Here is a 24,934-nt window from a genome sequence, read left to right as displayed (position 1 = left end):
TACTTGGTCTTGGCAAGAGAAAACAGGACTTCACCAAACCACCCACAGTGTCAGGCTCGGGCAGGATTCTGCCTAGCCGGGCAGGAAAGCGCGCTCCCACTAGAACACGGCCTCAGACTGGGATTCCAGTGGTCCAGCCACACCTGCTCCTGGAGACCCGGCAAAGCTGGGCGGGCTGAGAGCCCGATTGGGCTCGCTCTCTGGCTCAGGACCTGTCAATCATCTCTTGTTAGCCAATGAGCTAAGACCTGAAGCTGCCGCCCCAGACAAGCGGATTTTAGTGGCTGCTGAGACCCGAGGGGCCTCAAGGACCGGAAGGGAGCTTGGGAAATGTGGATGCTTTGGGGACACGACGGCACCTGCCTTCGAAATGACAGGACTTAAGTGATGAGACCGGGAAAGCAGAGCCCGCCTAGAATATGCCTCGTGCAGAGAGATATGGGCTGGGCAGAGGGGCAGAAATCCGAGGCCTTAGATCTGTCTGCAGGTCTGGGAAGACCCAGAGGACAGAGGACTTGGTGAGGGGCCACAGATAAGCTAGGCATGCCCACACCCGGGCCTCCCAGCGGGCCCCTTCCTTCAGAAAGCTGTTTCTGGGAGGGCTAGACTAGGGCCCAAGGCTCTCTCCAGCTAGAGGTGGGGGTGCCCTAGATCGGGCTGCTGACGTTTCAAGCTTCTGCTCCTGGCCCCTTAGGGAATGGGAGATAAAGCAGTGGTCAACAGTTCTGAATCAGGCCGGAGCCGTGGCTCACGCCTGTAATTCCAGAACTTTGAGAGGCCGAGGCGGGTGAATCACTTGAACACAGGAGTTCGAGACCAGCCTGGGCAACATGGTGAAACCCCATCTCTAAAAATACAAAAAAATTAGGCAGGCGTGGTGGCACACTCATGCCTATAATCCCAGCTACTCGGGAGGCTGGGGCATGAGAATCGCTTGAACCTGGGGATGAGAATTGCTTGAACCCGGGAGGCGGAGGTTGCAGTGAGCAGAGATTGTGCCACTGCACTCCAGCCTGGGCGACAGAGCGAGACTCTGTTTCAAAAAATAAATAAATAAAAATAAAAAGCCCGGGTGCGGTGGCTCACGCCTGTAATCCCAGCACTTTGGGAGGCCGAGGTGGGCAGATCACCTGAGGTCAGGAGTTCAAGACCAGCCTGGCCAACATGGTGAAACCCCATCTCTACTAAAAATACAAAAGTTAGCCGGGAAGTAGTGATGCCTGCCTGTAATCCCAGCTACTCAGGAGGCTGAGGCATGAGAATCGCTTGAGCCTAGGAGGCGGAGGTTGTGGTGAACCGAGATCGCACCACTACACTCCAGCCTGGGTGACAGAGTGAGACCCTGTCTCAAAAAAACAAAAAACAAACAAACAAACAACAACAAAAAAAAACAGTCCTGAGTCGATCATTGGCAAGACTTCCATGATCAGGAGCAGAAGTTTTGCTCTGTAAGCTCTTTACTGTCTGTGGTTAGTGTTGTGTGTGTGTGTGTGTGTGTGTGTGTGTGTTGCCATGTTTTCTTTGTAAAAGTCTCCTCACCACCCCACAGCTTCCCAGGCAACTGCACAGCCCCTCTAACCTACACCATAGTAAACATCCACAGCCAACTACAGAAAAACTCCTTTGTGCCAGGCCAGATCTCCAGCCTTCCTCACAACAACCTTGCAAGGGGGGTGGTTTTATTCTCCATTTGCAATGAGGACTCTGCACCCCAGAGACTAAGCTGCTTGCCCACGGCCACACAGCAGTAAGGGGCAGAATCCCTAAAGCAGGCCCTGTCCATTGCCCCAACTCCTCCATGAGGCCCCTACAGCTGTCTCTATGATCACAAACGAGAAGCAGACACTCCCTGGCTTAAACACCTACAAAGGCTCCCCACAGCCTACCTGGCCCCACCCAAACTTGGCCCAGCAGCCAAGACCCTGCAGAGACTGGCTGCAACCTGCCTTTTCTTCACCATGCCCTTTAAGCCAGGGCTTCCCAAACTGTACCTGCACATGAATCATCTGAGGATCTTGTTAAATGCAGGTTCTGATTCAATTACTCTGGGGCAGGCCTGACTGTGCATTTCTAACAAGCCCTCCGGGGATGCTGTGCTGCTGGTTGGAGGACCATACTTGAAGTGGTTAGAATCTATACTCCACCCTAACTGCAACAGGCACCATCCATTTTTTTCTTTTTCTTTCTTTTTTCTTTTTTTTTTAAATTTCATTTATTATTAATTTTTTATTTTTTTGAGGCAGGGTCTCGTCTCACTCTGTTGCCCAGGTTGGAGTGCAGTGGTGCAAGCAAGGCTCACTGCAGCCTCAACCTTGCAGGCTCAAGCAATCCTCCCACCTCGACCTCCTTAGTAGACAGGCGTGCATCACCACACTCAGCTAATTTTAAAAAAATATTTTGCAGAGACAGGGTCTCACTATGTTGCCCAGGCTGGTCTCGAACTACTGAGCTCAAGCAATCCTCCTGCCTTGGCCTCCCAAAGTGCTAGGATTATAGATGTGAGCCACGGTGCCCTGCCATCACTCACCACCCCTTAAAGCTGCAGTGTATTTCTAGGCCTCCACACCTTTGCATATGCTGTTCCCTCTGCCAGGAATGCCCTTCCCCCACACCTCTTTATATCTTTTAAACTTACACTCAATTTGAAAGGCCCAAATCAAATGTTATTTCCATAAACCCCTCCTTAACTCTCAGAAGCTGAATCAGTTTCTTCTCTATGCTCCTCTAACACTGATCCGTATTTCTATAATCACTTATGCCCTGGGATAGTCTAATTGTGCATTGAGATGTCTTTCACCTCCAGCAGACTGTGGTCTCTACGAGGGAACAGTGGGTATTGCCAGCATTTAACACAGATCTCAGCACATGTTCCCCAAATGAATTAATGACATATTCCAATTTGCTCAGACTTTAACTGAACAATGAAATAAGAGTCAGAGGATCAGAGTCCCCTTGTGCTGTGGTGGTAACCGGAGGAGAGGCTGGGCCTGCCACGGCTCTGTGGCTGTGTCCCTGGCCCTGGGAGCCCCGTCCCACCCTGCGGCACAGTCCCTGGCTCACCTGGAGGGGTGGGCTCGGCCGTGGGTTCTGGGACGGTGTCCCTGGCCGTGGGTTCTGGGACGGTGTCCCTGGCCCTGGGAGCCCCTCCCCACCCTGCGGCACAGTCCCTGGCTCACCTGGAGGGGTGGGCTCGGCCGTGGCATTGGGCTTCTTCTTGCACACGTAGGGCAGCGCGATGCTGCAGTCGCGGTTCTGCCAGCCGCCCGAGGACTCAGTGCGGATCACTCCACAGTTCTCCTCACTGGGGTTGTCCGGCTGGTCTGTGGGGAGGGCAGGGCGCCAGCACCCCGGGAGAGAGAAGCTCACACCGTGGCTCCCGGGGCCCTGCTCAGAACCTCCTACCTCCCTCTGCTCCCTCGGAAGCCTGAGGCAGTTCGGGAAACCTGGTGCTCAGCTCCAGCTCCGCTCCAGACCACGGGGTCCTCCGCGCTTTCTACCCTGGGTGCACATCGCCTTGAACCTTCTACCCAGTAACCAGTACCAGCCCCGCCCCGGCCTCCCCGGCTAGGCTTTTGGGTGCGCTGGTGCCCGCTGCCCACAGGGTGGCTGAAGAGGTGAGTGGAGGCTGGCACCCAGTCCATATGCACCAAGACCTGCGACCTGGGGCAGCGCCACCCTACATGGGCTAGGGGGGCGCAGTCTGGGGAGGGGGGTGGAGGTCTGTGCTTCCCCTACCCACACTGCCCCTCTGCAGGAGGACATGAGGAGAGGAGTCCATGGGAGGCCAAGAGCCCGCGGGGCCCCTAGGCTGCCCTGCGCCCCCAAACTTGTGCCTCACCACTCTCCCAGTTGAGATACTTGAGGGGCGAGTTGTCCGACCACTGCCAGCCTCCGCTCGTGTCCAAGTCATTCAAGCCGATCCACAGGGTGGAGCTGTACCCAGTGAGGAGGCCTGACAGCAAGGAGGGACACTGAACAGGGGACCCCCAGCCCCAGCCTCCCGCCCTCCCCATCGCCTTCTCCCCAACCCACAAGTTGAAAGGGCCCGGGCCCTCCAGAGGCACGAGCAGGCGTCAGGCCCCGGCTCACCGTTGATGTAGGTCTGCTCGTGGATCTCCGTGATGCTCAGCAGATCCGCACCCTGCTGCTCGCAGCTGGCCCAGGCCTCCCTCCACGACAGCGTGGACTGGAAGTTAAACTGGTAGCAGCTGTCAGTCAGCTGGTCCTTGTCCCAGAAGGTCTCGCAGTCGTTACCTGCCACCACGACAGCCCTCTCCTTCAGGCCCCCTCCGGGGTCCCTCGGGAGGGGAGTGCAGACCCTCCCCGACCAAAAGGCTGCACCAGGTAGGGGAGGGGGCAGTATCTCACCCTGGGCCCCAGGGCCCCTCAGCACCAGCCTCCCTCCAGGAACACTGCCCCCGCCCCTACAGCTCCAACCGCTCTCACTCTTGATGGGGCAGAAGCCCCAACGCTCGTCTTTGCCGTAGTCCTGGGTGGTGGCACACCACAGGTGACCGTCTTCGCGGCCCGTGCTGGTACAGCCGTGGAACCACTGGTTGTCATATTTGAAGGGGATGGTGCACGGCTTTCCGTGAGAGTTCCCCTGGATGGTGTAGACCTCTGCAGGGGGTGGACAGGGGCCAGGCGCTTGGCATCTGGACACCAGAGGCTGCCATGCCCCTCGACCCTCAGGAGAAATCCCCTAAAACCCAGGGTGCTGGGTGTTTGCAGGGATCAGCAGAAGGTGGGAGAGGCAATGGCACCCCATACTGGCTTTAAGGCTCCTTCTGCTGTTGAGTCAGCCCAGGAACCAGAGAGAGGTCTTGCTGCACACCTCATAGGGCTGGGAAGGGGCTCCCTAGTACCCCTAATCCCATCCAAACTCCAGCTGGGCGAAGGGGCCTCCAAGTCATCCACAGAGGGCTGAGCCCGATGGAATCTCTGCTCAGCTACCCAGCCCATGGGCTCTGTGTCCCCACAAAGTTCTATCTTGGAACTCCGGAGGTCTCCCAGGAAAGGCCCCCCCAGGAAGGGGCTGTCCACCACAGGAGGCCAGCCCCTCACATGGCGACTCTGGTCCCTGTTCACCACATGCAAGACAGGCATTAAGACAACATGGGGGCTACAGTGGGGTTTCACCTGGAGAGTGGGCCTGGGGGAAGGGCATTTTCATTTAATTTTATGTTATATACTTGTATACTATTTGAAGACTTTATAAGCATGTATTTTGCAATTTTTACAAAAGTAAATGCTTTGAAGTTAATTTTTCTTTTTTCTTTTTTTTTTTTTTTTCTTTTTTGAGACAGAGTCTTGCTCTGTCACCCAGGCTGCAGTGCAGTGGCGCAATCTCAGCTCACTGCAACCTCTGCCTCCTGGGTTCAAGTGATTCTCCTTCCTCAGCCTCCCAAGTAGCTGGGACTATGATGGGCATGCTCCACCACACCTGGCTAATTTTTGTATTTTTAGTAGAGATGGGGTTTTTCCATGTTGGCCAGGCTGGTCTTGAACTCCTGACCTCAAGTGATCCACCCACCTTGGCCTCCCAAAGTGCTGGGATTACAGGCGTGAGCCACCACATCTGGCCGGAAGTTAATTTTCTTAATTATTAAAAAATGCTTCCTATTATAATTAAACATGTGACTGCCAAGGGTCCACAGAGGCCAAAGGCCTTGTCACCGGGAATCTGTCCCTCATGGCTCCAGTCCCCTGGACATCAGGGACCCTACCCTCCCGCCTGCAAGCCACCCCTCACCATGGTAGGGCAGAGCACATAGGTCCTCCTCGCTGCCATAGATGCGCCACTGGCCACTGCGGGTCTGGTCACCACGCTCAAGGGTGCCAGGCTTGGATATGTTGCTGGTGCGGGCTCCCAGGAGCAAGGACAGCTGGTCACCCAGTGTACGACAATGCCAGCGAAGATTCAGTGCCTCCCGGTCACACTCGTACATGCCCAGGGAGGCCGTGGTGTTGGTGCCTGGCCAGCCTGTGCCCAGGCACTGCATGGTACCCAGGTTGAAGAGCCGGTTTCGGGAGACCCACTTCCAGCGCTGGGCAGGGAGACTGGTATTGCAAGCCGGGGTGACTCTGACCTGCCCACCCTGGGCCTCCAGGCAGCCCTGCAGTCCATGACTGAAGATGAGGAAGACGTTGGGTTCTGGAAGGGAAGGCAGGACACGAAGGCATCACAGGGGCTCTCCTGGTTGGCCCTTGATGACCAGTGTGGCTGACAGGCACCTACCATGTGCCCAGTGCAGGATGGTGAGCCTTCCCTCATACGTTAAATCACTCGGTCCTCACTACCAACCCTCTGAGGTGGAAATGAGTGGCAGTGCTAAGCCCTTGTGCCCAGATGAGGCAGAGGCCTGCAGGACCACCTCTGTTCTAGCCTCTGCTCACCAGGAGGGAGGACTCAGTCCTCTGTACCACCCTCAAAAGCAAACCCAACTCCACCTGGCACGTCACCTGTATACTTTTCTGAAGATTTTATGAGGAGCAGTGGAGGCATTTACACCACACACCACGTTGCAACCTCAATCTCAATCTCTATTACATGGCATGGTTTTTCTGCCAAAATTCTTCTTTGATCCGGAGGCATTGTGTCTCACCCTTCCCCCTGCCCCTTGCACTGGTTCCATCCTTTCCTTCTTCTAGGATCTTCCCAGACCACTCATTCCACCCCTGAACTATTTCACGCCTTAATTTTTACGCAGCAATTTAATTCTTTGGTTTCCGCAACCTTTCCTCTTTCCACCTATCTCCTCGCTGAGCAGGCACCCTCTGTAGAAGTCATTGGGGAAATCCATCCTGCCCCCCCCACCACAGTACACCCACTTTACAGAGTAAGAAATGAAGCATCAATGCATAGAGACAGAAAGCAAATTAATGGTTGCCTGTGGGTGACGAGAAAGGGGAGTGGCTGCTAAAGGGCATGGTGCTTCTTTTGGGGATATGATGAAAATGTTCTAAAATTAGAGTGTCACGATAGTTGCACAACTCTGAATAAACTAAATTCCAATTAAATATATGTTTTAAATGGGTAAATTCTATATGTGAGTTATGTTTCAGTGAAGAAAAAGAAAGGAAGGAGCAAGGGAGGGTAGGAAGGAGGAAAGAGAAAGAAAGGAAGAAACTAAGGAGGAAGGAAGGAGGGAGGGATGGATGGTAGGAAGGAGGGAATGAGGGAGGGAGGGAGGGAAGGAAGGTAAGAAAAGACAGAATCTTAGAGACATGAAGTGACCTACTCCCAGTGTCACATGCCCAGTAAGCAAACTCAGATCTCTGTGACATCCATCACCTTCCTCTTGTTCCCTGACTGCCACTTATGTACACAACACACATACAGAGTGCATCCAATCTCCAAAGAACTTTTGCATCCACTAGCCACTAGCTCCCCAGGATACTTTTCATGTCTTGAAATGATGAATCCGACTGCTGGTGTTTATTTTCTTTTCTTTTTTTTCTTTCTTTTTTTTTTTTTTTTTTTTTTGGAGACAGATTATTGCTCTTGTTGCCCAGGCTGGAGTGCAATGGCGCGATCTCAGCTCACTGCAACCTCTGCCTCCTGGGTTCAAGCAATTCTGCCTCAGCCTCCTGAGTAGCTGGGGTTACAGGCATGCACCACCACACCTGGCTAATTTTTTTGTATTTTTAGTAGAGACGAGATTTCTCCATGTTGGTCAGGGTGGTCTCAAACTCTCAACCTCGGGTGATCCGCCCACCTCAGTCTCCCAAAGTGCTGGGATTACAGGCATGAGCCACTGAGCCCGGCAGCTAGTGTTTCAATTCTAGCTCTGCCACTGAATATGGGACTTGGGTAAAGTGCTTCACCTCTCTATGCTGTTTCCTCATGTTAAGACTCTGGTAACGATGAAATGAGATAATACATGTAAAGCATTTGGAACAGGGTCTGGCACAGTAAGAAGACTATAAATCAGCATTATGCTACGTTATTGGTAAAGAAATTGGCTGAGGGTGGTGAAGCAATTTGATGACAAGAGTCATAAGATTGTTAAGGGAAGGAGCTGAAATGTGGACCTTGTCTCCTGGGTCCAAATCTCAAGTTCTCTCTCTTCCCCCATGCTGATCTCATCATCCTTCTACAGTCCATTCTCCAAAGACAGTCAGAATAATCTTTTTTTTTTTTTTTTTTTTTTTTTTTTTTTGAGACAGAGTCCTGCTGTGTCGCCCAGGCTAGAGTGCAGTGGCACAGTCTCGGCTCACTGCAACCTCTGCCTCCCAGGTTCAAGCAATTCTCCTGTCTCAGGTTCCTGAGCAGCTGGGACTACAGGCACACGCCACCATGCCCAGCTAATTTTTTTGTATTTTCAGTACAGACAGTGTTTCTCCATGTTGCCCAGTCTTGTCTCGAACTCCTGAGCTCAGGGAATCTGCCCTCCTCAGACTCCCAAAGTGCTAGGATTATAGGCATGAGCCACTGCACCTGGCCTAGATTAATCTTTTAAAGATATAAATCAGTCCTAGAAAAAATTTAAAAATATTATTGGAGTGTTGAAGGTCATAGACAACAGTGATGAATTCAATGGCATAAGAACTTTTTTCCCAAAAAAAGATTTTTTTCATGGCAACATATAATGCCATCAGCAAGGTCAAAATTCAAATAAATGACAAAAATATATGTACCTTATTAGAGGCAAACAGTTAAGTCCGCAATATTAAAAGAGCTTCTGGCTGGTCCAAAGGTGGTGAGTTATCTCAACTGACTGTTCATAGTCAGTTACAGACCAAACTGTTTGTTCTCCTCTTTCCTCCTTTCTGACTTTACTAGGAAAGAAAGAAAGGAAGGAAGGAAGGAAGGAAAGAAAAAGAAAGAAAGAGAGAAAAGAAAAGAATCAAGAGCTTCTACCAAAAAAATAGATACATGAAATTTAAGGAAAGTATCAACAATGCAGTAGAAAATGAAGAAGAGATATGCATAGAAAGCAAAAGAAGAAAATGCAATTGCCTCTTAAATATTTGAAATGACAGCCTCACTCATAGTAAAAGGGAAAAAAAAAAAAACCAACAACAGAAGGCAGGTAAGTCTTCCTCCTGCTTGAATTACTTCAAAGATGATTCATCATTCTTCAAATAAGATTCAGCCTCTTACTATGAGCCACAATTTAACATGATCTGGTCCTGTCTAACGGCCTGATCTCAAATCTTGTTACTCCACCTTGCTCAAGTCCCTTTGACCTCCTTGTTCTTCCTTGAACAAGCCTGGCTGTTTCCTGCCTCTGGGCCTATGCATTATTTCCTCTACCTGGCATTTCACATTTCAAACAACAAAAAAGGGTAACATCTTTAGAGAGATCCTCCTGGCCTCCCAATCTTAAAGTGACCACAGTTACTCTCTATCATATCACTTGATTATAATGCTCTTCAGGGCATTTATTATCTGATGTTTTTTACCATCTGGGTTGTCTGTGCATCTGCATCTATTGACTGTTTTTTCTTTTGATTATGGGTCATCTCCTGCTGCCTACTATCTGCTAATTTTTATTATATGCTGGACATTGTGGATAATGTCATAAGGAGTCTGGACTTTTTTGTTGTATACTGAATGTCAGGGGTGATATCTTAAAGGGAATCTGGATTTAAAAAAAATCTTCTTCTAAAGAATGCTGGATTTTGTTATGGCAGGCAGTTAAATTACCAGTGGATTATCTTGCTCCTGTGGAGGTTTGGTTTTAAGCTTTGCTAGGGTGGGGTTGTTTGAGTTTTGCCTTTAGTCTTCAGATGTGGCTCTTAACTTTGGATTTAATCATAAGGTGAGGCCCTTCTGGGATTTCAAAAGAAAACCTTAGGTGATTACTAAGCCCCTCAAACTTGGTGGAACTTAAATTTTAAACTCTGTTTCCTCAGCACCAGGTAGCAACTGAAACCTCTGCCTCCCAGCTGCTGTTTCTTGCTGGGCTGCTTAGAGCCCTACCCTGCAAATGCACAGTTTAGGAGTCACCAAGGATTTAAGGAGAATCTGTAGAAGGAATTTCTATGGCTCCTTCCTTTCCAGGATTTTCCCTCTCAATGTTAGCCTTTCTAGTGGCCCCAAGCTCTAAGCAGTAAAACTTTCTGTGTGAGCTCCTCAAACCAGGTAGTGTGCTCAGGGAAAAGCTGGTTAAATGTGCCAGGTTTACTTTTTACTTTCAAGGATTTTTTCGTCTCTACCTCTGTCTGGTTTTAATTGCTGTCCAGTGCCTTCAAATCACCATAATCACCATATTTTATATTTTTCCCTTAGTCTATAAGCATTCTTGGCCAGAGAGTTAGACTGACACAAGCTACTCTGCCACTTCCAGAACCAGAACTTGCTATCTGACACGCTCTTGTTTTCTGTCTTCTCCACCACTGTATCTCCAGCACCTACAGTTCTGCCTGACACACAGTAATGCTTAAATACTGAAGGATCAAATGAACGTATGCATGAATGAACAAATTTCATGCCTAGATAATAATCACAAACAACCAGCCTATCTTTCTGCTCCTTGTTCCAACAGCCAGATTACTTTTCCTAAAACATAGTGCCCACAGCTCCTGTCACTGATGCTCAAAACACCACCATGGGAGTGTAGGTTGGGGCAGGGACCCTGTCCCTCTGTCCTCTAACAGCACTTTGATGGGGTTCCTCTCTGGGCAGGACAAAGTGAGCTTCCTAAAGTACCCCTAGGACAACTGCCACAGCTAATCTCTGGGTCCCCTGCCTTGAACCTGCTCCTTCCCTCCTGCCAGGAACTGAATGTGTCAACCTCCAAAAATTCATGTGCTGAAATCTTTTTTTTTTTTTTTTTTTTGATACAGAGTCTCGCTCTGTTGCCCCAGCTGGAGTGCAGTGGCGCGATCTCTGCTCACTGCTGCAACCTCCGCCTCCCGGGTTCAAGCGATTCTTCTGCCTCAGCAGCCTCCCAAGTAGCTGGAACTACAGGCCTGCGTCACCATGCTCAGCTAATTTTTGTATTTTTCGTACAGACGCAGTTTCACCATGTTGGCCAGGCTGGTCTCAAACTCCTGACCTCAGGTGAGCCTCCCACCTTGGCCTCCCAGAGTACTGGGATTACAAGAGTGAGCCACCACGCCCGGCCTGTGTTGAAATCTTAACCCCCCAGGGTGATGGCATTAGGATGTGAGGCCTTTGGGAGGTGCTTAGGTCATTAGGGAAGAGCCTTCATGAATAGGATGACTGTCCTAATAAAGGACACCCCAGAGAGACCCTCCCCTATTCCACCATGTGAGGGTACAGTGAGAAGATAGCTGTCCACGAGGAAGTGGCCCTCACCAGACATGAATCGGCAGGGACCTTGATCTTAGACTTCTCAGCCCCCAAAGCCATGAGAAATACATTTCTATTGTTTACAAGCCATCTGTTTATGGTATTGTGTTATAACAGCCCAAACAGACTAGGTCATCTTTCAGCCACCCACCAGAAACCATAAACCAGCTCCAGGACTTGATCCATGCCTGCCCAAGCTTCCTTTAAGGAGTAGGTATCTGGTTCTCAGAAACTCTACTCCAGGCAGTAGTAACAGAAAATGGCCTTGGCAGGAGGTAGTCAAAGGGGCCTGGGGCCAGAAAAGGAAAAAAATTATTGCTTGTTTTGTAGATGTTTCTCAGAGATAGGACTGGAAAACGAAGCCCAAAACTTCACATGAGCCCACAACAGCCCAAGAGGACGTTATCTTCCTCTCCTCCCCAGCCAGAAAATCCACAAGTGTGCTAAATCAATGCCAGGTGGGCTGTAGCAGTTGTAGCAAACGGTGAATGAAGGGTCCGAAAGAGGTCCAGGTTAGTCGGGAGGGGCTACTCCCAGGGTCAGGCCAACCTCCCCTCACTTGACAGAGGACACTGAAGCCCAGAAAGGGGACGGGATTAGAATGTCCAACAGAAGTACCTTTCAGGCCTCAGTTTCCTCCTTTGTCACATGAGGTACAGCTTTGAGGCCCCCTCCTCCCGCTGACATCCTAGGCTCTGGGTTCAAATCCACCCAACTTTCTGCTAGGTACATGGCATGTTCCAGGCAATGCTGGGACCACGAGGAAACTCGCAGCACCGTCCCTCCCCTTGCAGGATTTGTAATCCAGTTAGAGGAGAAATGCCGGGCATAAGAGCAAACAAGCCTTTAAAATCCCAGGTGTCTGGGGGCGTTGCAAGGAGCTCTGTGCCTCCCAAGGGCCGAGCGACTCCGCTGGGCAGAGATCTGAAGACTGCAATGTGGAGGAGGCACTGAAGAACGCAGGTCACATTTTCTCATTTGGCAGCAAAAGAGGACAAAGGCAACCTCTTGCATTTTCTCATTTGGCAGCAAATGAGAAAAGGCTGAGGAATCAGAAAGCCAAGGAGAGGCGTGCAGGAGCTCTGCAAAGCAAAGGAGAGGCTGAGGGGGTATTCCTGTAGGTGGATCCGGGGGGACTCTGCCAAGCCGGGGTCAGGGGGTTCTTGAGAGCATTTTCCACCCGAAGTGGTCGGTGGGCCTGGGCCCTCACTGAAAAGAGGCTCTTTCTCCAAGGCCTAGTGGAGGGGGAGTGCACGCTCAGGCTGGGCTGGAACTGCTGGGGAAAGAGAAAAGGCATCCTGAGAGCTGGCTCTGTGTTCTTTGTACCCGTGCTTCATCAAGCACATACAAAGCGGGTAGAGGGAGCTCAGACTGCAGAGGCCTGATGCCCCCCACCCCCATCCAGAGAGCGCCCCTCCAGCTTCACCCACCCCCCCAGCCTCATCCATATGCATGGGAGCATCAGGTGTCAGTGCAGGGAGCAAAAGTGCCCCCCACAGAAGGTGCAGGGCCCCTCACAAGGATCTTGGGATTCTCTTCCCCAAGGACAAAGACCACTTTCCTGCATTTTGTAGGCAATCAACCCATGCCTAGCACAGTGCTATGCATCAAGCTGTGGCTCAATATGTTCTTATTGAGTAAATGAAGAAATGAATGAAGCTAGGCAGGGAGCTGTGCACTGAGCACTGGCTGGGTGTGATTCATTCATTTATTCATTCATTCATCCAACAATGATGTATTGAGAATTTCATAGATGCCAGCAGGGCATTAGGCACTGAGGGTATTGTGAACAATATAGACATGATCCCAGCCCTTATCACCATATGGTCTGGCAGGGCGCTGGGCTCTACAATGAAGACATGGCAACGACAACAATCTGTGACCTCACTGAGCTGCCTTTATCTTCCCAGGAAACTTCCCATCCCCTTCTTGTTCTCCTTGTATCATGTACCTCTGGCTATGTGGATGTGTGGGTGGGCACAAGGCTCACTCTTGAGCTGATGACAGTGTCTATCCCCTTGGCCACAGTGATGGGGCACATAACTCAAACAGGGCTGATCAGAGAACTCCCCTGGAACACATAAAGCTTTCTCTTTTTATTAAGATTGCTAGGCTGGGGCTGCCAATGGCCATGCTTCCTATGATGAGGGGATAATATATAAAGAAAAGCAGAGTGAAACGGGACAAAGAGATGGAAAGAGAAGAAGTGAGTCCTAGAGAGGCTGGACGTCCTGTCCCTGAATCCCTGAGGCTCTTTCCTCCATTCTGTGAAACACTCAGGATCATCTGCAGCCAGCTGGGCTCCTGCATTCCCTTTTTTAATGAGCTTGTCTGCATTGGGTTTCTGTCCCATTCTCCTTATTTCCTGGCAGGCTACTGCTCTAGGACCTCCTCTGACCTGTCAGACCAGCCTCTTCGGTCGGCTGCAGCACCAAGGTCATGTCAGAGGAGGTGCCTGGAGGCTGGACCCTCAGCCCATTCTCCTAATCATCCTTCTGGCTGCTCCCTCGGGGGCTTTCTTATCCCATACAGATGATAATCATTTATGAAGCACTGTTAGGGAAATTAAAAATGAACCAGATGCTGGGCACAGTGGCTTACGCCTGTAATCCCTGCACTTTGAAAGGCTAAGGTGGGAAGATCGTTTGAGCCCAGGAGTTCAAGAAAAGCCTAGGCAACATGGCGAGATCCCGTCTCTACAAAAAAAATTTAAAAATTAACCAGGTTGTAGGCTGGGCATGGTGGCTCACACCTGTAATCCCAGCACTTTGGGAGGCCGAGGCAGGTGAATCACGAGGTCAGGAGTTTGAGACCAGCCTGGCCAACATGGTGAAATTCCATCTCTACTAAAAGTACAAAAATTAGCGGGGCATGGTGGCGCGCACCTGTAGTCCCAACCACTCAGGAGGCTGAGGCAGGAGAATCGCTTGAACCCAGGAGGCGGGGGTTGCAGTGAGCTGAGATTGCACCACTGTACCCCAACCTGGCAACAGAGTGATGCTCCGTCTCAAAAAAAAAATTAGCCAGGTGTGGTGGCATGTGACTGTGGTCCCAGCTACTCGGGAGGCTGAGGCAGGAGGACTAACTGAGCCCGGGAGTCTGAGGCAGTAGTGAGCTATAATCACGCCACTGCATTCAGCCTAGGAATCAAAAGAAGACATGGCCTCTGCCCTCATGCGTTTATAATGAAGCTGGAGAGGCTGAACTCATGAAGCAATCCATGGAAAAGTTTAAGCCTGCACGGTTGGGGGTGAAGGTGATAGATAGAAATGAACTTTCCAGATAAATGAAGTGTGATAGAAATATTTCTTTCTTTTTTTTCTTTTTTTTTTTTTTTTTTTTAAAGAGACAGAGTTTCACTCTGTTGTCCAGGCTGGAGTGCAGTGGCATGATCATAGCTCACTGCAGCCTTGAATTCCTGGGCTCAAGTGATCCTCCCACCTAAGCCCCCAGAGTAGCTGGGACTATAAGCATGCACCCCACCATGCCCAGCTAATTGCTTTTTGTTTGTTTGTTTTGAGACGGAGTCTCGCTCTGTTGCTCGTGCTAGAGTGCAGTGGCGCAATCTCGGCTCACTGCAAGCTCCTCCTCCCAGGTTCACGCCATTCTCCTGCCTCAGCCTCTCGAGTAGCTGGGACTACAGGCGCCGGTCACCACGCCCGGCTAATTTTTTGTATTTTTAGTAGAGACGGGGTTTCACCGTGTTAGCCAGGATGGTCTCGATCTCCTGATCTCGTGATCCGCCCACCTCGGCCTCCCAAAGTGTGTGTTTGTTTTTGAGACGGAGTCTGCTCTGTCGCCCAGCCTGGAGCGCAGTGGCGCGATCTCCGCTCACTGCAGGCTCCACCCCCTGCAGGCTCCGCCCCCTGGGTTCACGCCATTCTCCTGCCTCAGCCTCTCGAGTAGCTGGGACTACAGGCGCCCGCCACCACGCCCGGCTAATTTTTTTGTATTTATAGTAGAGACGGGGTTTCACCGTGTTAGCCAGGATGGTCTCAATCTCCTGACCTTGTGATCCGCCCACCTCGGCCTCCCAAAGTGCTGAGATTACAGGCGAGAGCCACCGCACCCAGCCGCAGCTAATTGTTTTTACTTTTTGTAGAGAGGGGGTCTTGCTTTGTTGCCCAGGCTGATCTTGAACTCCTGGCCCCAACCTCCTGATCCTCCTACCTTGGCCTTCCAAAGTGCAGGGTTTCTAGGTGTGAGCCACCGTGTCTAGTTTGATAGGAATATTTCTGATGTAGTCCACACTTCTTGCTTCTCAGACATCCAGGTCATCACCTGGGAAACATGCCTGTGCTCATGGGCAACTGGGTTTTAAAGCAATTTGCCCTACATTGAGTAACCCATTTCCTCCCTCCTTGTTGATGGTCACTGAGGCCTCGTCTCCCGTCCTGTCTGCTTCAAGGCACACAATGCTTTGGTGAAGTCGCGAGGCTGAGTGCAAAGGCTTGACAACAGTTTGTGTCTCTGGAGCAAAACCCTCAGCTGTTTCTGCAGTTTCCCCGGACTCAGCCCATCCACAGAGGCAGCCAGAGGTCTGACCTCAGATAAGACGGCTGCTCCCCACAAGACATCACAGATGAAGGAGGCAGATGAGAAGTTAATTCTAGCATGGTGCCTGGCATGCAGCGGACTCTCAACAAATATGTGTTGAATGAGAGGCATGTCACATAAAACCCTGAAAGGCACAAGCAGAGACAAGGACAAGGAAGGCATTCCAAGGACAAGGAAGGTGGTCCAAGCTGCCGAACCGCAGAAGCAAAGGCTGCAGGCAAGAACACAGGGCCCAGCGACCACCTGGCTTAGCTCCTGGAAAGCTGGGGGCTGGAGGACAGCTGGCCAGCCCTGGAGGGGACTCAGTTCCATCCCTGAGGGCATGCCAGGGTGGCCTCCAGCCTCTGAGCCTCTCTCCCTTCACTGCCCCTCCCCAGGCCACGCAGAAGCGAGGGGTCATACCAGGGAGAGCCAGAGGCCGCCTGAAAGGGCCGCCAGCCAAGAGGAGCAGCTGTTTTCAATGAGCTGCTTAACCTCGAGGCCAGGCCTGGAAATGTCCCTGAGTCAGCAGAAGCTGCCAGCCCCACCCTGCTAAGAGGCCAACCCTGGGGACCCAGCACCCCACCCTGCACCACCCCTGGCTAGAGACTGTGTCCACGTACATGCATGCACATTAGATCCTGGGCTGGACGAGGCGGGCATCGCTTCCATGGAGGACGGGGCGTTACATGATATCGAAGCCCAATACCTTGCCCAGCTGTGCAACATCCTCACCGATATCCTGAACTATGGCGGGTTTCCCTCTACCGGCCACCTTCCCCTTTTCACATCCTCCTCCCTCCTCCCCAACAGCCCCTCCATCCCAGCCAGGCCAAACTGCTTTCCTCCCACAGCTTAAAGCGCTTGTGCCTAAAACCTACACACACAGTCCCAGTGTTGCGCTGTTGCTGTCACAAGCCACCCTTTGTAGAGCAGTGGCGGGCTTCCCCCACCAGTCATTTCCAGAGATGCTTTTCTCCCCACTTCAAATCTCTGTGTTGCAGACTGTGATATCCTGTGTTCTAGGAAGACATTAAATCACACTCTGGCAGGGAATGGGTGGAGAGGTGGGACTGTCCCTCCACCTACTAAACACAGGCGGTGGTGGGGAAGGCGACTGTCACCTTTCCCGCGGTTTTGCTGATCCCCCCAGACCCCGCCCCGGGGGTGGGGGCGGGGGTGGGGGTAATGCGGGCTGGGTGGAAGCTAGCCCCGCCCCTGGGGTTCTCTGGGAAGGCAAATCCTCACCCGCGCTGGCCTTCTCCTTCGCAGTGTCATGGTGTTTGATCTCATCCCCTGCTGGCTTTTGTCTTAGACCAAAGCATCACAGTATTTTCGGCCAGTCCTCCCCCAGGCCCCCCTTGCCGGAGGAACTGGAGAGCGGCCGCGCTACAGCAAGCAGCAATCGCTCTCGCCTCCAACCTCTGCTCCGGGCAGGGCCCGGCCCTTTCCTCCCACTGGCTCTTCCTCACCGGGGGTCACCAGGCCTGGATCCCCAGAGTCGGAGCATCCCTGGGGCGGGCACACCTTGACCCCTTTCTCCTCCAACCCAGTGCCCGGGATCTGGGGCTCCCAGATCCACCTGCTCTTGGAGTTCCGAGTCTTCTCTGCCTCTGCTCCCCGAGGGGCACCCCTGCCCCCGCCACCGTGTGCCCCTCCCTCCACGCAGCACCCCTCCCCCTGCCACCGTGCACCCCCCCAAGCGGCGCCACTTCTTCCGTCACCGTGCGCCCCCTCTCCACTGGGCGCCCCTCCCTCCACCGCCGTGCGCCCCTCCCTCCACCGCCGTGCGCCCCTCAATCTGTGGCGCTTCCCGCTCCTCCGCCTCCCGCCCAGCTAGACAAATGCCCTGTCTGCGTGGCCGCTGCCCCCGGCGCCGTCTGCGAGCCCGCAGCCAAAATAAACAGCCCAAGAGCCACTTCCTTCCCCCTGGGGGGAACTTTCACAACGACGGCTGGCTCCAGTCGCGGCAGGAAGTGGCTTTCTGGGCCAACGATCCAACCTCATTGACCAGGCCGCTGAGGGCAGAATTCGGGAATGAGACCCGGAGCGCGGGGCGGAGGCAGAGCCTCGCCGTGGCCACGCGATCCCTTGTGCCCTCGCGGGGACCCCATCGCCGACAGCGGCCACCACTCCATAAAGCAGGTCCGGAAGGCCTCTGCCGAGCCACACCTGTTCATTTCTCCGTGCGGGGGTGTCGTGCGCCTGTCCCTTCTTAAAATCATGGACAGGTTAGGACTCCACGCCTGGTTGATTGAGGACGAACCAGTGAGTGACTGACTGACTGTATTAGGAGACATCCACACGAATTTGGGGGAAAGCATTTTTTTAAAATGTAGTTTTGACCAAGTGTCTACAAGGTGTGTGGGGTGGGGAGTAACCGAAAGCAGAAATATTACAGGTGCCCCTCCGGTTCATTGAAGAGTCAACAGAAATGAAGAAAATCTTTGGGCCTTTCTGTAATTTACAATTTTCCATAGTGAAAATTTATGTTTTCTGACTTAAAAAAAAAAATTAGATACTCCCCCACAAACAAAAGAAATGTGTAGAGAAATGTATTCAACCAGAATGATTAGTTCATGAGAAACTGAGGTTTAAAATATTAACAGTCAGGCAGGGCACGGTGGCTCACGCCTTTAATTCCAGCATTTTGGGAGGCCGAGGCAGGTGGATCACTTAAGGCCAGGAGTTTGAGACCAGCCTGGCCAACATGGTGAAACTCCATCTCTAAGAAAAATACAAAAATTAGCCGGGTATGGTGGCGGGTGTGGTGGTGTATGCCTGAGGAGACTGAGGCAGGAGAATTGCTTGAACCCGGGAGGAGGAGGTTACAGTGAGCCCAGATCGCACCACTGCACTCTAGCCTGGAGGACAGAGTGAAACTCGTCTCCATAAAAAAGGAAAAAAAAATTAACATTCAATTCAATTTCTTGGTAATGGTCTTTCAAGTGACACTTGACAAAAAAGGTAGAGATTCCCAACAACCTGCACTGGAGGTTTTCACTGGCCAAGCGCCCACTGAGGACCCAGGCTCTGCCCTTGGCTTCTCCATGCCCTGGACCTTTGCCTGGCATGAGTCTGAGCTTGTGAAAGATGTTTGTCAGCCAGGCGCGGTGGCTCACGCCTGTAATCCCAGCACTTTGGGAGGCCGAGGTGGGCGGATCACAAGGTCAAGAGATAGAGACCATTCTGGTCAACATGGTGAAACCCTGTCTCTACTAAAAGCACAAAAATTAGCTGGGCGTGGTGGCGCTCGCCTGTAGTCCCAGCTACTTGGGAGGCTGAGGCAGAAGAATTGCTTGAACCCAGGAGGCACAGGTTGCAATGAGCCGAGATCGCGCTACTGCACTCTAGCCTGGCGACAGAGCGAGGCCGTGTCTCAAAAAAAAAAAAAAAAAAAAAAAAAAGATGTTTGTCAAATGACAGAATGACTGTGAACGGAGGGATCTTAGAATTCATCTTGCCCATCCTTTAGAATGGGAAAACTGAACACAGAAAGGTTAAGTGACTTGTCCAGGGATGTCCAAGGAACCCGGACCGTGGCCTTTGTATTAGGTCTAAACCTCATAAGAGTCCTAAACAGCACTGTGCCAGTATTTGCTTCTCTAGGCAAACCATATCATTTACGTCAATACCGACAGTGAAATGGCAAGTTAGTGATCATTACACCAGCACCACAAGCATGAACCAGGCCTGCCCCCGGCAAACTGGGACCTGTGGTCACCCTGCGCTTGTAAAAAGAGATACAAAGAATACCAGGCATTAACCATGCGCGTCCAGGCACCAGACAGTGGGTTCCAAGGCTTTTCGTTAATCCTTATGACAACCCTCAGATGTAGGTAAAATTCTGATCTGCACTCGACAGATAAGGAAACTGAGGGATTAAATAACTGAGAGATTAACATCTTGATAACACAGTTAATAAGGGGAAGAGCTGGGAAGCATGCCAGGCAGACTTATTCCAGAGCTGACTCCAGCTAGCCTCCATATTTTAGGTGATAGCCCACAGGCAAGTTGTGTTTGGCTTCAGGGTGTGTGAGAGAGATTACACATAAAAATGTGGATTTCCAGTCGAGGCAGCATGCCTGCAGGGTGCCAGCCACAAGAGCTGGTGCAGCTGCCCACCTGGGAGGGGTGTGGGCTTGCCAGTTTGCCACAGTCTCCACCCATCCCTTTTGTACCCCCACCATACACACACACTGAAGTGGAATGAGAGTGGCCATATAGTATCATGCTTGTACCCTTGTTTTTCTGAGTGGCAAAGCATTTTTCAGTATCCTGGTGTCTATTAAGAATGATGGCCAAGCATGGTGGCTCATGCCTGTGATCCCAGCATTTTGGGAGGCTGAGGCAGGCACATCACTTGAGGCCAAGAGTTCAAGGCCAGCCTGGCCAACATGGTGAGACACTGTCTCTACTAAAAATACAAAACTTAGCCGGGTGTGGTGGCGGGTGCCTGTAGTCCCAGATACTCAGGAGGCTGAGGCAGGAGAATCACTTGAACCCCAGAGGCGGAGGTTGCAGTGAGCAGAGATAGTGCCACTCCAACCTCGGCGACAGAGCGACACTCTTGTCTAAAAAAAAAAAAAAAAGAATGACAAGACGGCTGCATCTATTTTGGTGGGGTGGGGTCTGCTGCCCTGCAGACATGATTGATGTCAAATGACACTGTGACACGCTGCATAGTAGACATGAGACACATTTGAAACACAGCACAATATGACTGAGAAATGAAGGCACGTTTCCTAATGAGCTGTTGCTCCACACATTGGCAATTCCCTGCCCTCCTGACGTGGCAACATTCAAGGATCACTTGTTTGGTTCTAAAAGCAAGGCACGGCACTCTTTTTGAGACAGAGTCTCTCTCTGTCACCCAGGCTGGAATGCAATGATGAAATCTCGGCTCAGTGCAGCCTCCACCTCCCGGGTTCAAGGGATTCTCCTGCCTCAGCCACCCAGGTAGCTGGGATTACAGGCGCCCACCACCATGCCTGGCTAATTTTTGTATTTTTAGTAGAGACGGGGTTTCGCCATGTTGGCCAGGTTGGTCTTGAACTGCTGACCTCAGGTGATCCATCCACCTCAGCCTCCCAAGGTGCTGGGATTATAGGCACGAGCCACCGCACCCAAATGGCACTCTTTAAAGTCAAGTGAATTTAGAATCGTTCTTGCCTGGGAACCTTCAAGATCTCCCTTTAAAATTCTAGACAAAGATTAAACACTTGCCAACTTCTGTGATGACAGATCAGCCGGGCCTTGCCCCCACCTCCAGGAGGCACTATGGTGGAGGGCTTGGGAGGGCAGCTCTAGAATGTGGACCTACCCAGGTTCACACCTCTGCTTGGACCCTTGGGCCCTGGGATTGGCTGCCTCACTTCCGTGAGCCTCGATTTGGGAAGGACATGAATAAGACCTATCTCCTGGGTTTCTGGGAGGACAAAGGGAGAGAAGTCTTCCTGTCCCTCTGTACCTGGGGAGCACGGAGTAATGGAAGACCATTACTGCTTTTGATATTTAAGCAAGAGCCTCTGCCCAGTTTTGGGCAGCGAGCTCAAGAATCTGTTTGTGTTTCACAGCGGAGGGCCTGGGAACCAGGCTTAGCAGACACTGCAATCTGGATAAGAAGAAACGATAAGAGGAAATACGGCCAAGGACTCCAGTGTGTAAGCTGCTCTTCAGAAGAATTAAAAGAAAAATAAACCCACGGTCCAGATGCAAAGTCCTCCCCCGACCCCAATTCCCATGGGTGCCCAGTCCCTTGCAACCACCATTTGTTTCTGTCTTTGAACTCTGGACCCCTCCTCAGGTCTCCCAGGAGGGAGAGGCAAGGAGAAGAGGAGGATGTGTCAGGGAAAAGTAGGGGGCTCTCTGGAAGGGCCAGGGCAGGGCAGATAGGGTGTGCACTCTTTCAGCCACATTCCGGTTCTGCAGAAATAAACTCCAAGGGCAGCTGTAAAGGGAAAATGAGGTCACTCACAACGCAGCTGGAAGGGAAAGTGTGGAAAGAGGTGGGGCAGCGCCCACACCCCTTGGCCTGGCAGACACTGGGACAGGAGGAGTTGGCCTGGGACCCTCGCCGGGACCCTTGCGCAGTCACGCAACCTCCGCCTCCCGGGTTCAAGTGATTCTCCTGTCTCAGCCTCCTGAGTAGCTGGGATTATAGGCGTGTGCCATCACACTCAGCTTATTTTTGTATTTTTAGTAGAGATGGGGTTTCGCCGTGTTGGCCAGGCTGGTCTTGAACTCCTGACCTCAAGTGATCCGCCCGCCTGGGCCTCTCAAAGTGCTGGGATAGCAGGCGTGAGCCACTACGCCCGGCCTGTTCGTCCCTCTCTAATATCAATTAAAAATTAATGGGGTGGTGAAGAGAACTCAGGCTCTAGATTCAAAGCTGGGTTTGAGTCCTGGTTCCTGAGCGAGTCACTTGACCCCTCCACTCTCAGTGTCCTCCTCTGGTCAGTGGAGAAAACACTCCTCCTGTCCACTGCGTAGACCAACCCCTGAGCACTTAGCAGGTACCACTGAGCAGGTACCTTGTGCTGCCTACTGGGTAGCTGGCAGGGCTGGCTGAGATCATGGATGGGAAGGTCTCACCTCACGGCTCCTCACAAAAGGAGCTCATGGGAGTAGTAGCCCCAGTGGGGCAAACTTTTTGCTGGAAAAATTGGCAGCATCTATCAAAAACCTTCAAAAGAACGAACACTTTGACCCCAGAATTCATTTCCTAGGAATTTAACTTAAGGAAAGAATTAAGAATGTATACAAAGATTTAGCTACACAGCATTATTTACAATAGCAATGATGGGGGAACAACTAATGTCCAACAATATAGTGTTGACTAAGTAAATGGAAATATATTCATCTAATGGAATACTGTGCACACAACAGAAAAGTATAAAGGGTATTTAGGCACAGAAGTTCACATTCTGTTGCTGACTTTGTTTCTAAAGCAAAAATGGTGGGGCGTGGCAGCTCATGCTTGTAATCTCAGCACTTCGGGAGGCCAAGGCGGGTGGATCACCTGAGGTCAGGAATTCGAGACCAGCCTGACCAACATAGTGAAACCCCTTCTCAACTAAAATTACAAAAAATTAACCAGGCATGGTGGCATGCCCCTGTAATCCCAGCTACTCAGGAGGCTGAGGCAGGAGAATCACTTGAACCCAGGAGGCAGAGGTTGCAGTGAGCCGACATCACGCCACTGCACTCCAGCATGGGCGAACGAGCAAGACTCTGTCTCAAAAAAAAAAAAAGCAAAAATGAATATACAGTATAACTTCATTTTTATTTTCTTTTATATCAAGAAATGTCTAGAAAGACGCTTTTGCATTCTTGTTCTTAAAGTTGGGTGTCCAAATCGCCTGGTGAGCTTATTTACAATGCCGTCGTGCGGGCCCTAGAGCAGGTCTACTGAATTAGAATCTTGGAGTGATGGAATATCTAGATTGTAAACAAGAGTCCCAAGCAATTCTGGGGTACACCAGGGTTCCAGAACAACTGTACATACCCAGGTGTTAATAGTGGTTATGACTGACTTATGAGATAGCTGTTGATTTTTATTTTCTTCTCTTTGTATTTTCTACAATTAATGTATTTGGTAATTAAAAAGAGACAGAATATATGTGTGCATCTGTCCTTTGTTTCAAACTTAACCCTGTGGGACTTGAACTCATATATGCAGAGTTCGACACTAAACCCAGCACATTTGGAGAGGGTGAGTAAACCAAACAAGATCCTCCTGGGAGAGGGTCCAGATGGATGAGACCAACCACCCAATCCTGGTGCCAAGGAGCAGACACTGCTGACAACAAAGAAGTGGGTAGGTACCTTCAGAGGCATCAAGTTGACATAGGTCAAGCCACCTTTTCACCCTGACTGGGATCCACATAAGACTTCAGGTCTGAGCAAGGAGTCCAGCGTGCTACAATGCACACAGTGACACTTCTATCAGTGACAATGAGAACTGACCTGCCCAGCATGGTGGCATCACACCTATAAACCCAGCACTTTGGGGCTGAGGTGGGAAGACTGCTTGAGCCCAGGAGTTCAAGACCAGCCTGGGCAACATAATGAGACCCTGCCTCTTAAAAAAAGAGAGAGAGGGACAGAGAAATCACCTAAATGTCCAATAGGGGAAAGTTATGGTCCACTCACACAACAGAACCCTATGTAGCCAATAGAAGTGTTGGGCAGAAATACATTGATGACATATTGCTGAATGAAAGAAGAACATTATGAAACAACATGAAAACATCTCTATAAAGTTTTATACAGGGAAAGCTGGGTGCGGTGGCTCAAGCCTATAATCCCAGCACTTTGGGAAGCTGAGGCAGGTGGATTGCTTGAGCTCAGGAGTTTGAGATCAGCCTGGGCAACATGGCAAAACCCCATCTCTACATAAAATACAGAAAAAAAAAATTAGCTGCGGTTGGTGGTGCACACCTGTGGTCCTGCTTACTCAGGAGTCTGAGAAGGGAGGATTGCTTGAGCCCAGAAGATTGAGGCTGCAGTGAGCCAAGATCATGCCACTGCACTCCAGCCTGGGCAACAGAGCAAGACTCCATCTCAAAAAAAAATATGTATATAATATATATATACACACACACACACATATAATATATATATAATGTGTCTATATATATACAGACACACAATATGTATATTATATATATATAATATGTGTGTGTATATATATAACATATACATATATATATTTGAGATGAATGTATATAATGTTTCTAGAGGACCATGCAAAGGAACCAGACCTGGATCGTGTTCCTTGCTCCTGTGATCCTGTCTCTTAGCCTCTAGGCTCAATTTCTTTATTTCTGAAATGGAGGAATGAGAAGGTTTAAAATATGGGCTATACGGAAATATCTGATGCTGACCCTGGCTTACTTTATGTAAATGTAAATTTACTTATTTTATGTAAATTTACTATTAGTAAATGATAATGGGGTCTCCCATTTCTCATTTGTTGCACAAAAAACATTATATGGAAACATTATAGTTTTTTAAAAGAAGGAAGCCTTCCAAAGGCCAATTCCCTAACTTACTGGCACCCTTCTGAGTTGCATTCGAGTCACGTACCAGGTACTGTCATTTCATGTTTATAAAATTTTGTGTCCTGTTGTT

At 50.7% G+C, this 24,934-nt stretch overlaps 1 protein-coding gene across 1 annotated transcript in view; it reads right to left on the bottom strand.

Annotated features, from left to right (window-relative positions):
• The window catches only part of MRC2 (mannose receptor C type 2), a 64,798-nt gene that overhangs the window by 22,957 nt on the left and 16,907 nt on the right, over nt 1-24,934 (bottom strand). Inside the window, exons 2-6 of the mRNA XM_054537226.2 lie at nt 5,753-6,154; nt 4,447-4,620; nt 4,090-4,254; nt 3,839-3,952; nt 3,177-3,320 (exon numbers count right to left, since the gene is read on the bottom strand). Coding sequence (XP_054393201.1) covers nt 3,177-3,320; nt 3,839-3,952; nt 4,090-4,254; nt 4,447-4,620; nt 5,753-6,154 — 999 coding nt within the window. The remainder of the gene's footprint in view (nt 1-3,176; nt 3,321-3,838; nt 3,953-4,089; nt 4,255-4,446; nt 4,621-5,752; nt 6,155-24,934) is intronic.

The sequence above is a fragment of the Pongo abelii genome, chromosome 19 (assembly GCF_028885655.2).
Source record: "Pongo abelii isolate AG06213 chromosome 19, NHGRI_mPonAbe1-v2.0_pri, whole genome shotgun sequence".
Lineage (NCBI taxonomy): Eukaryota > Metazoa > Chordata > Mammalia > Primates > Hominidae > Pongo > Pongo abelii.
Note: the sequence above shows the minus strand (reverse complement) of the source record. Positions and strands in the feature narration are given on the sequence as shown.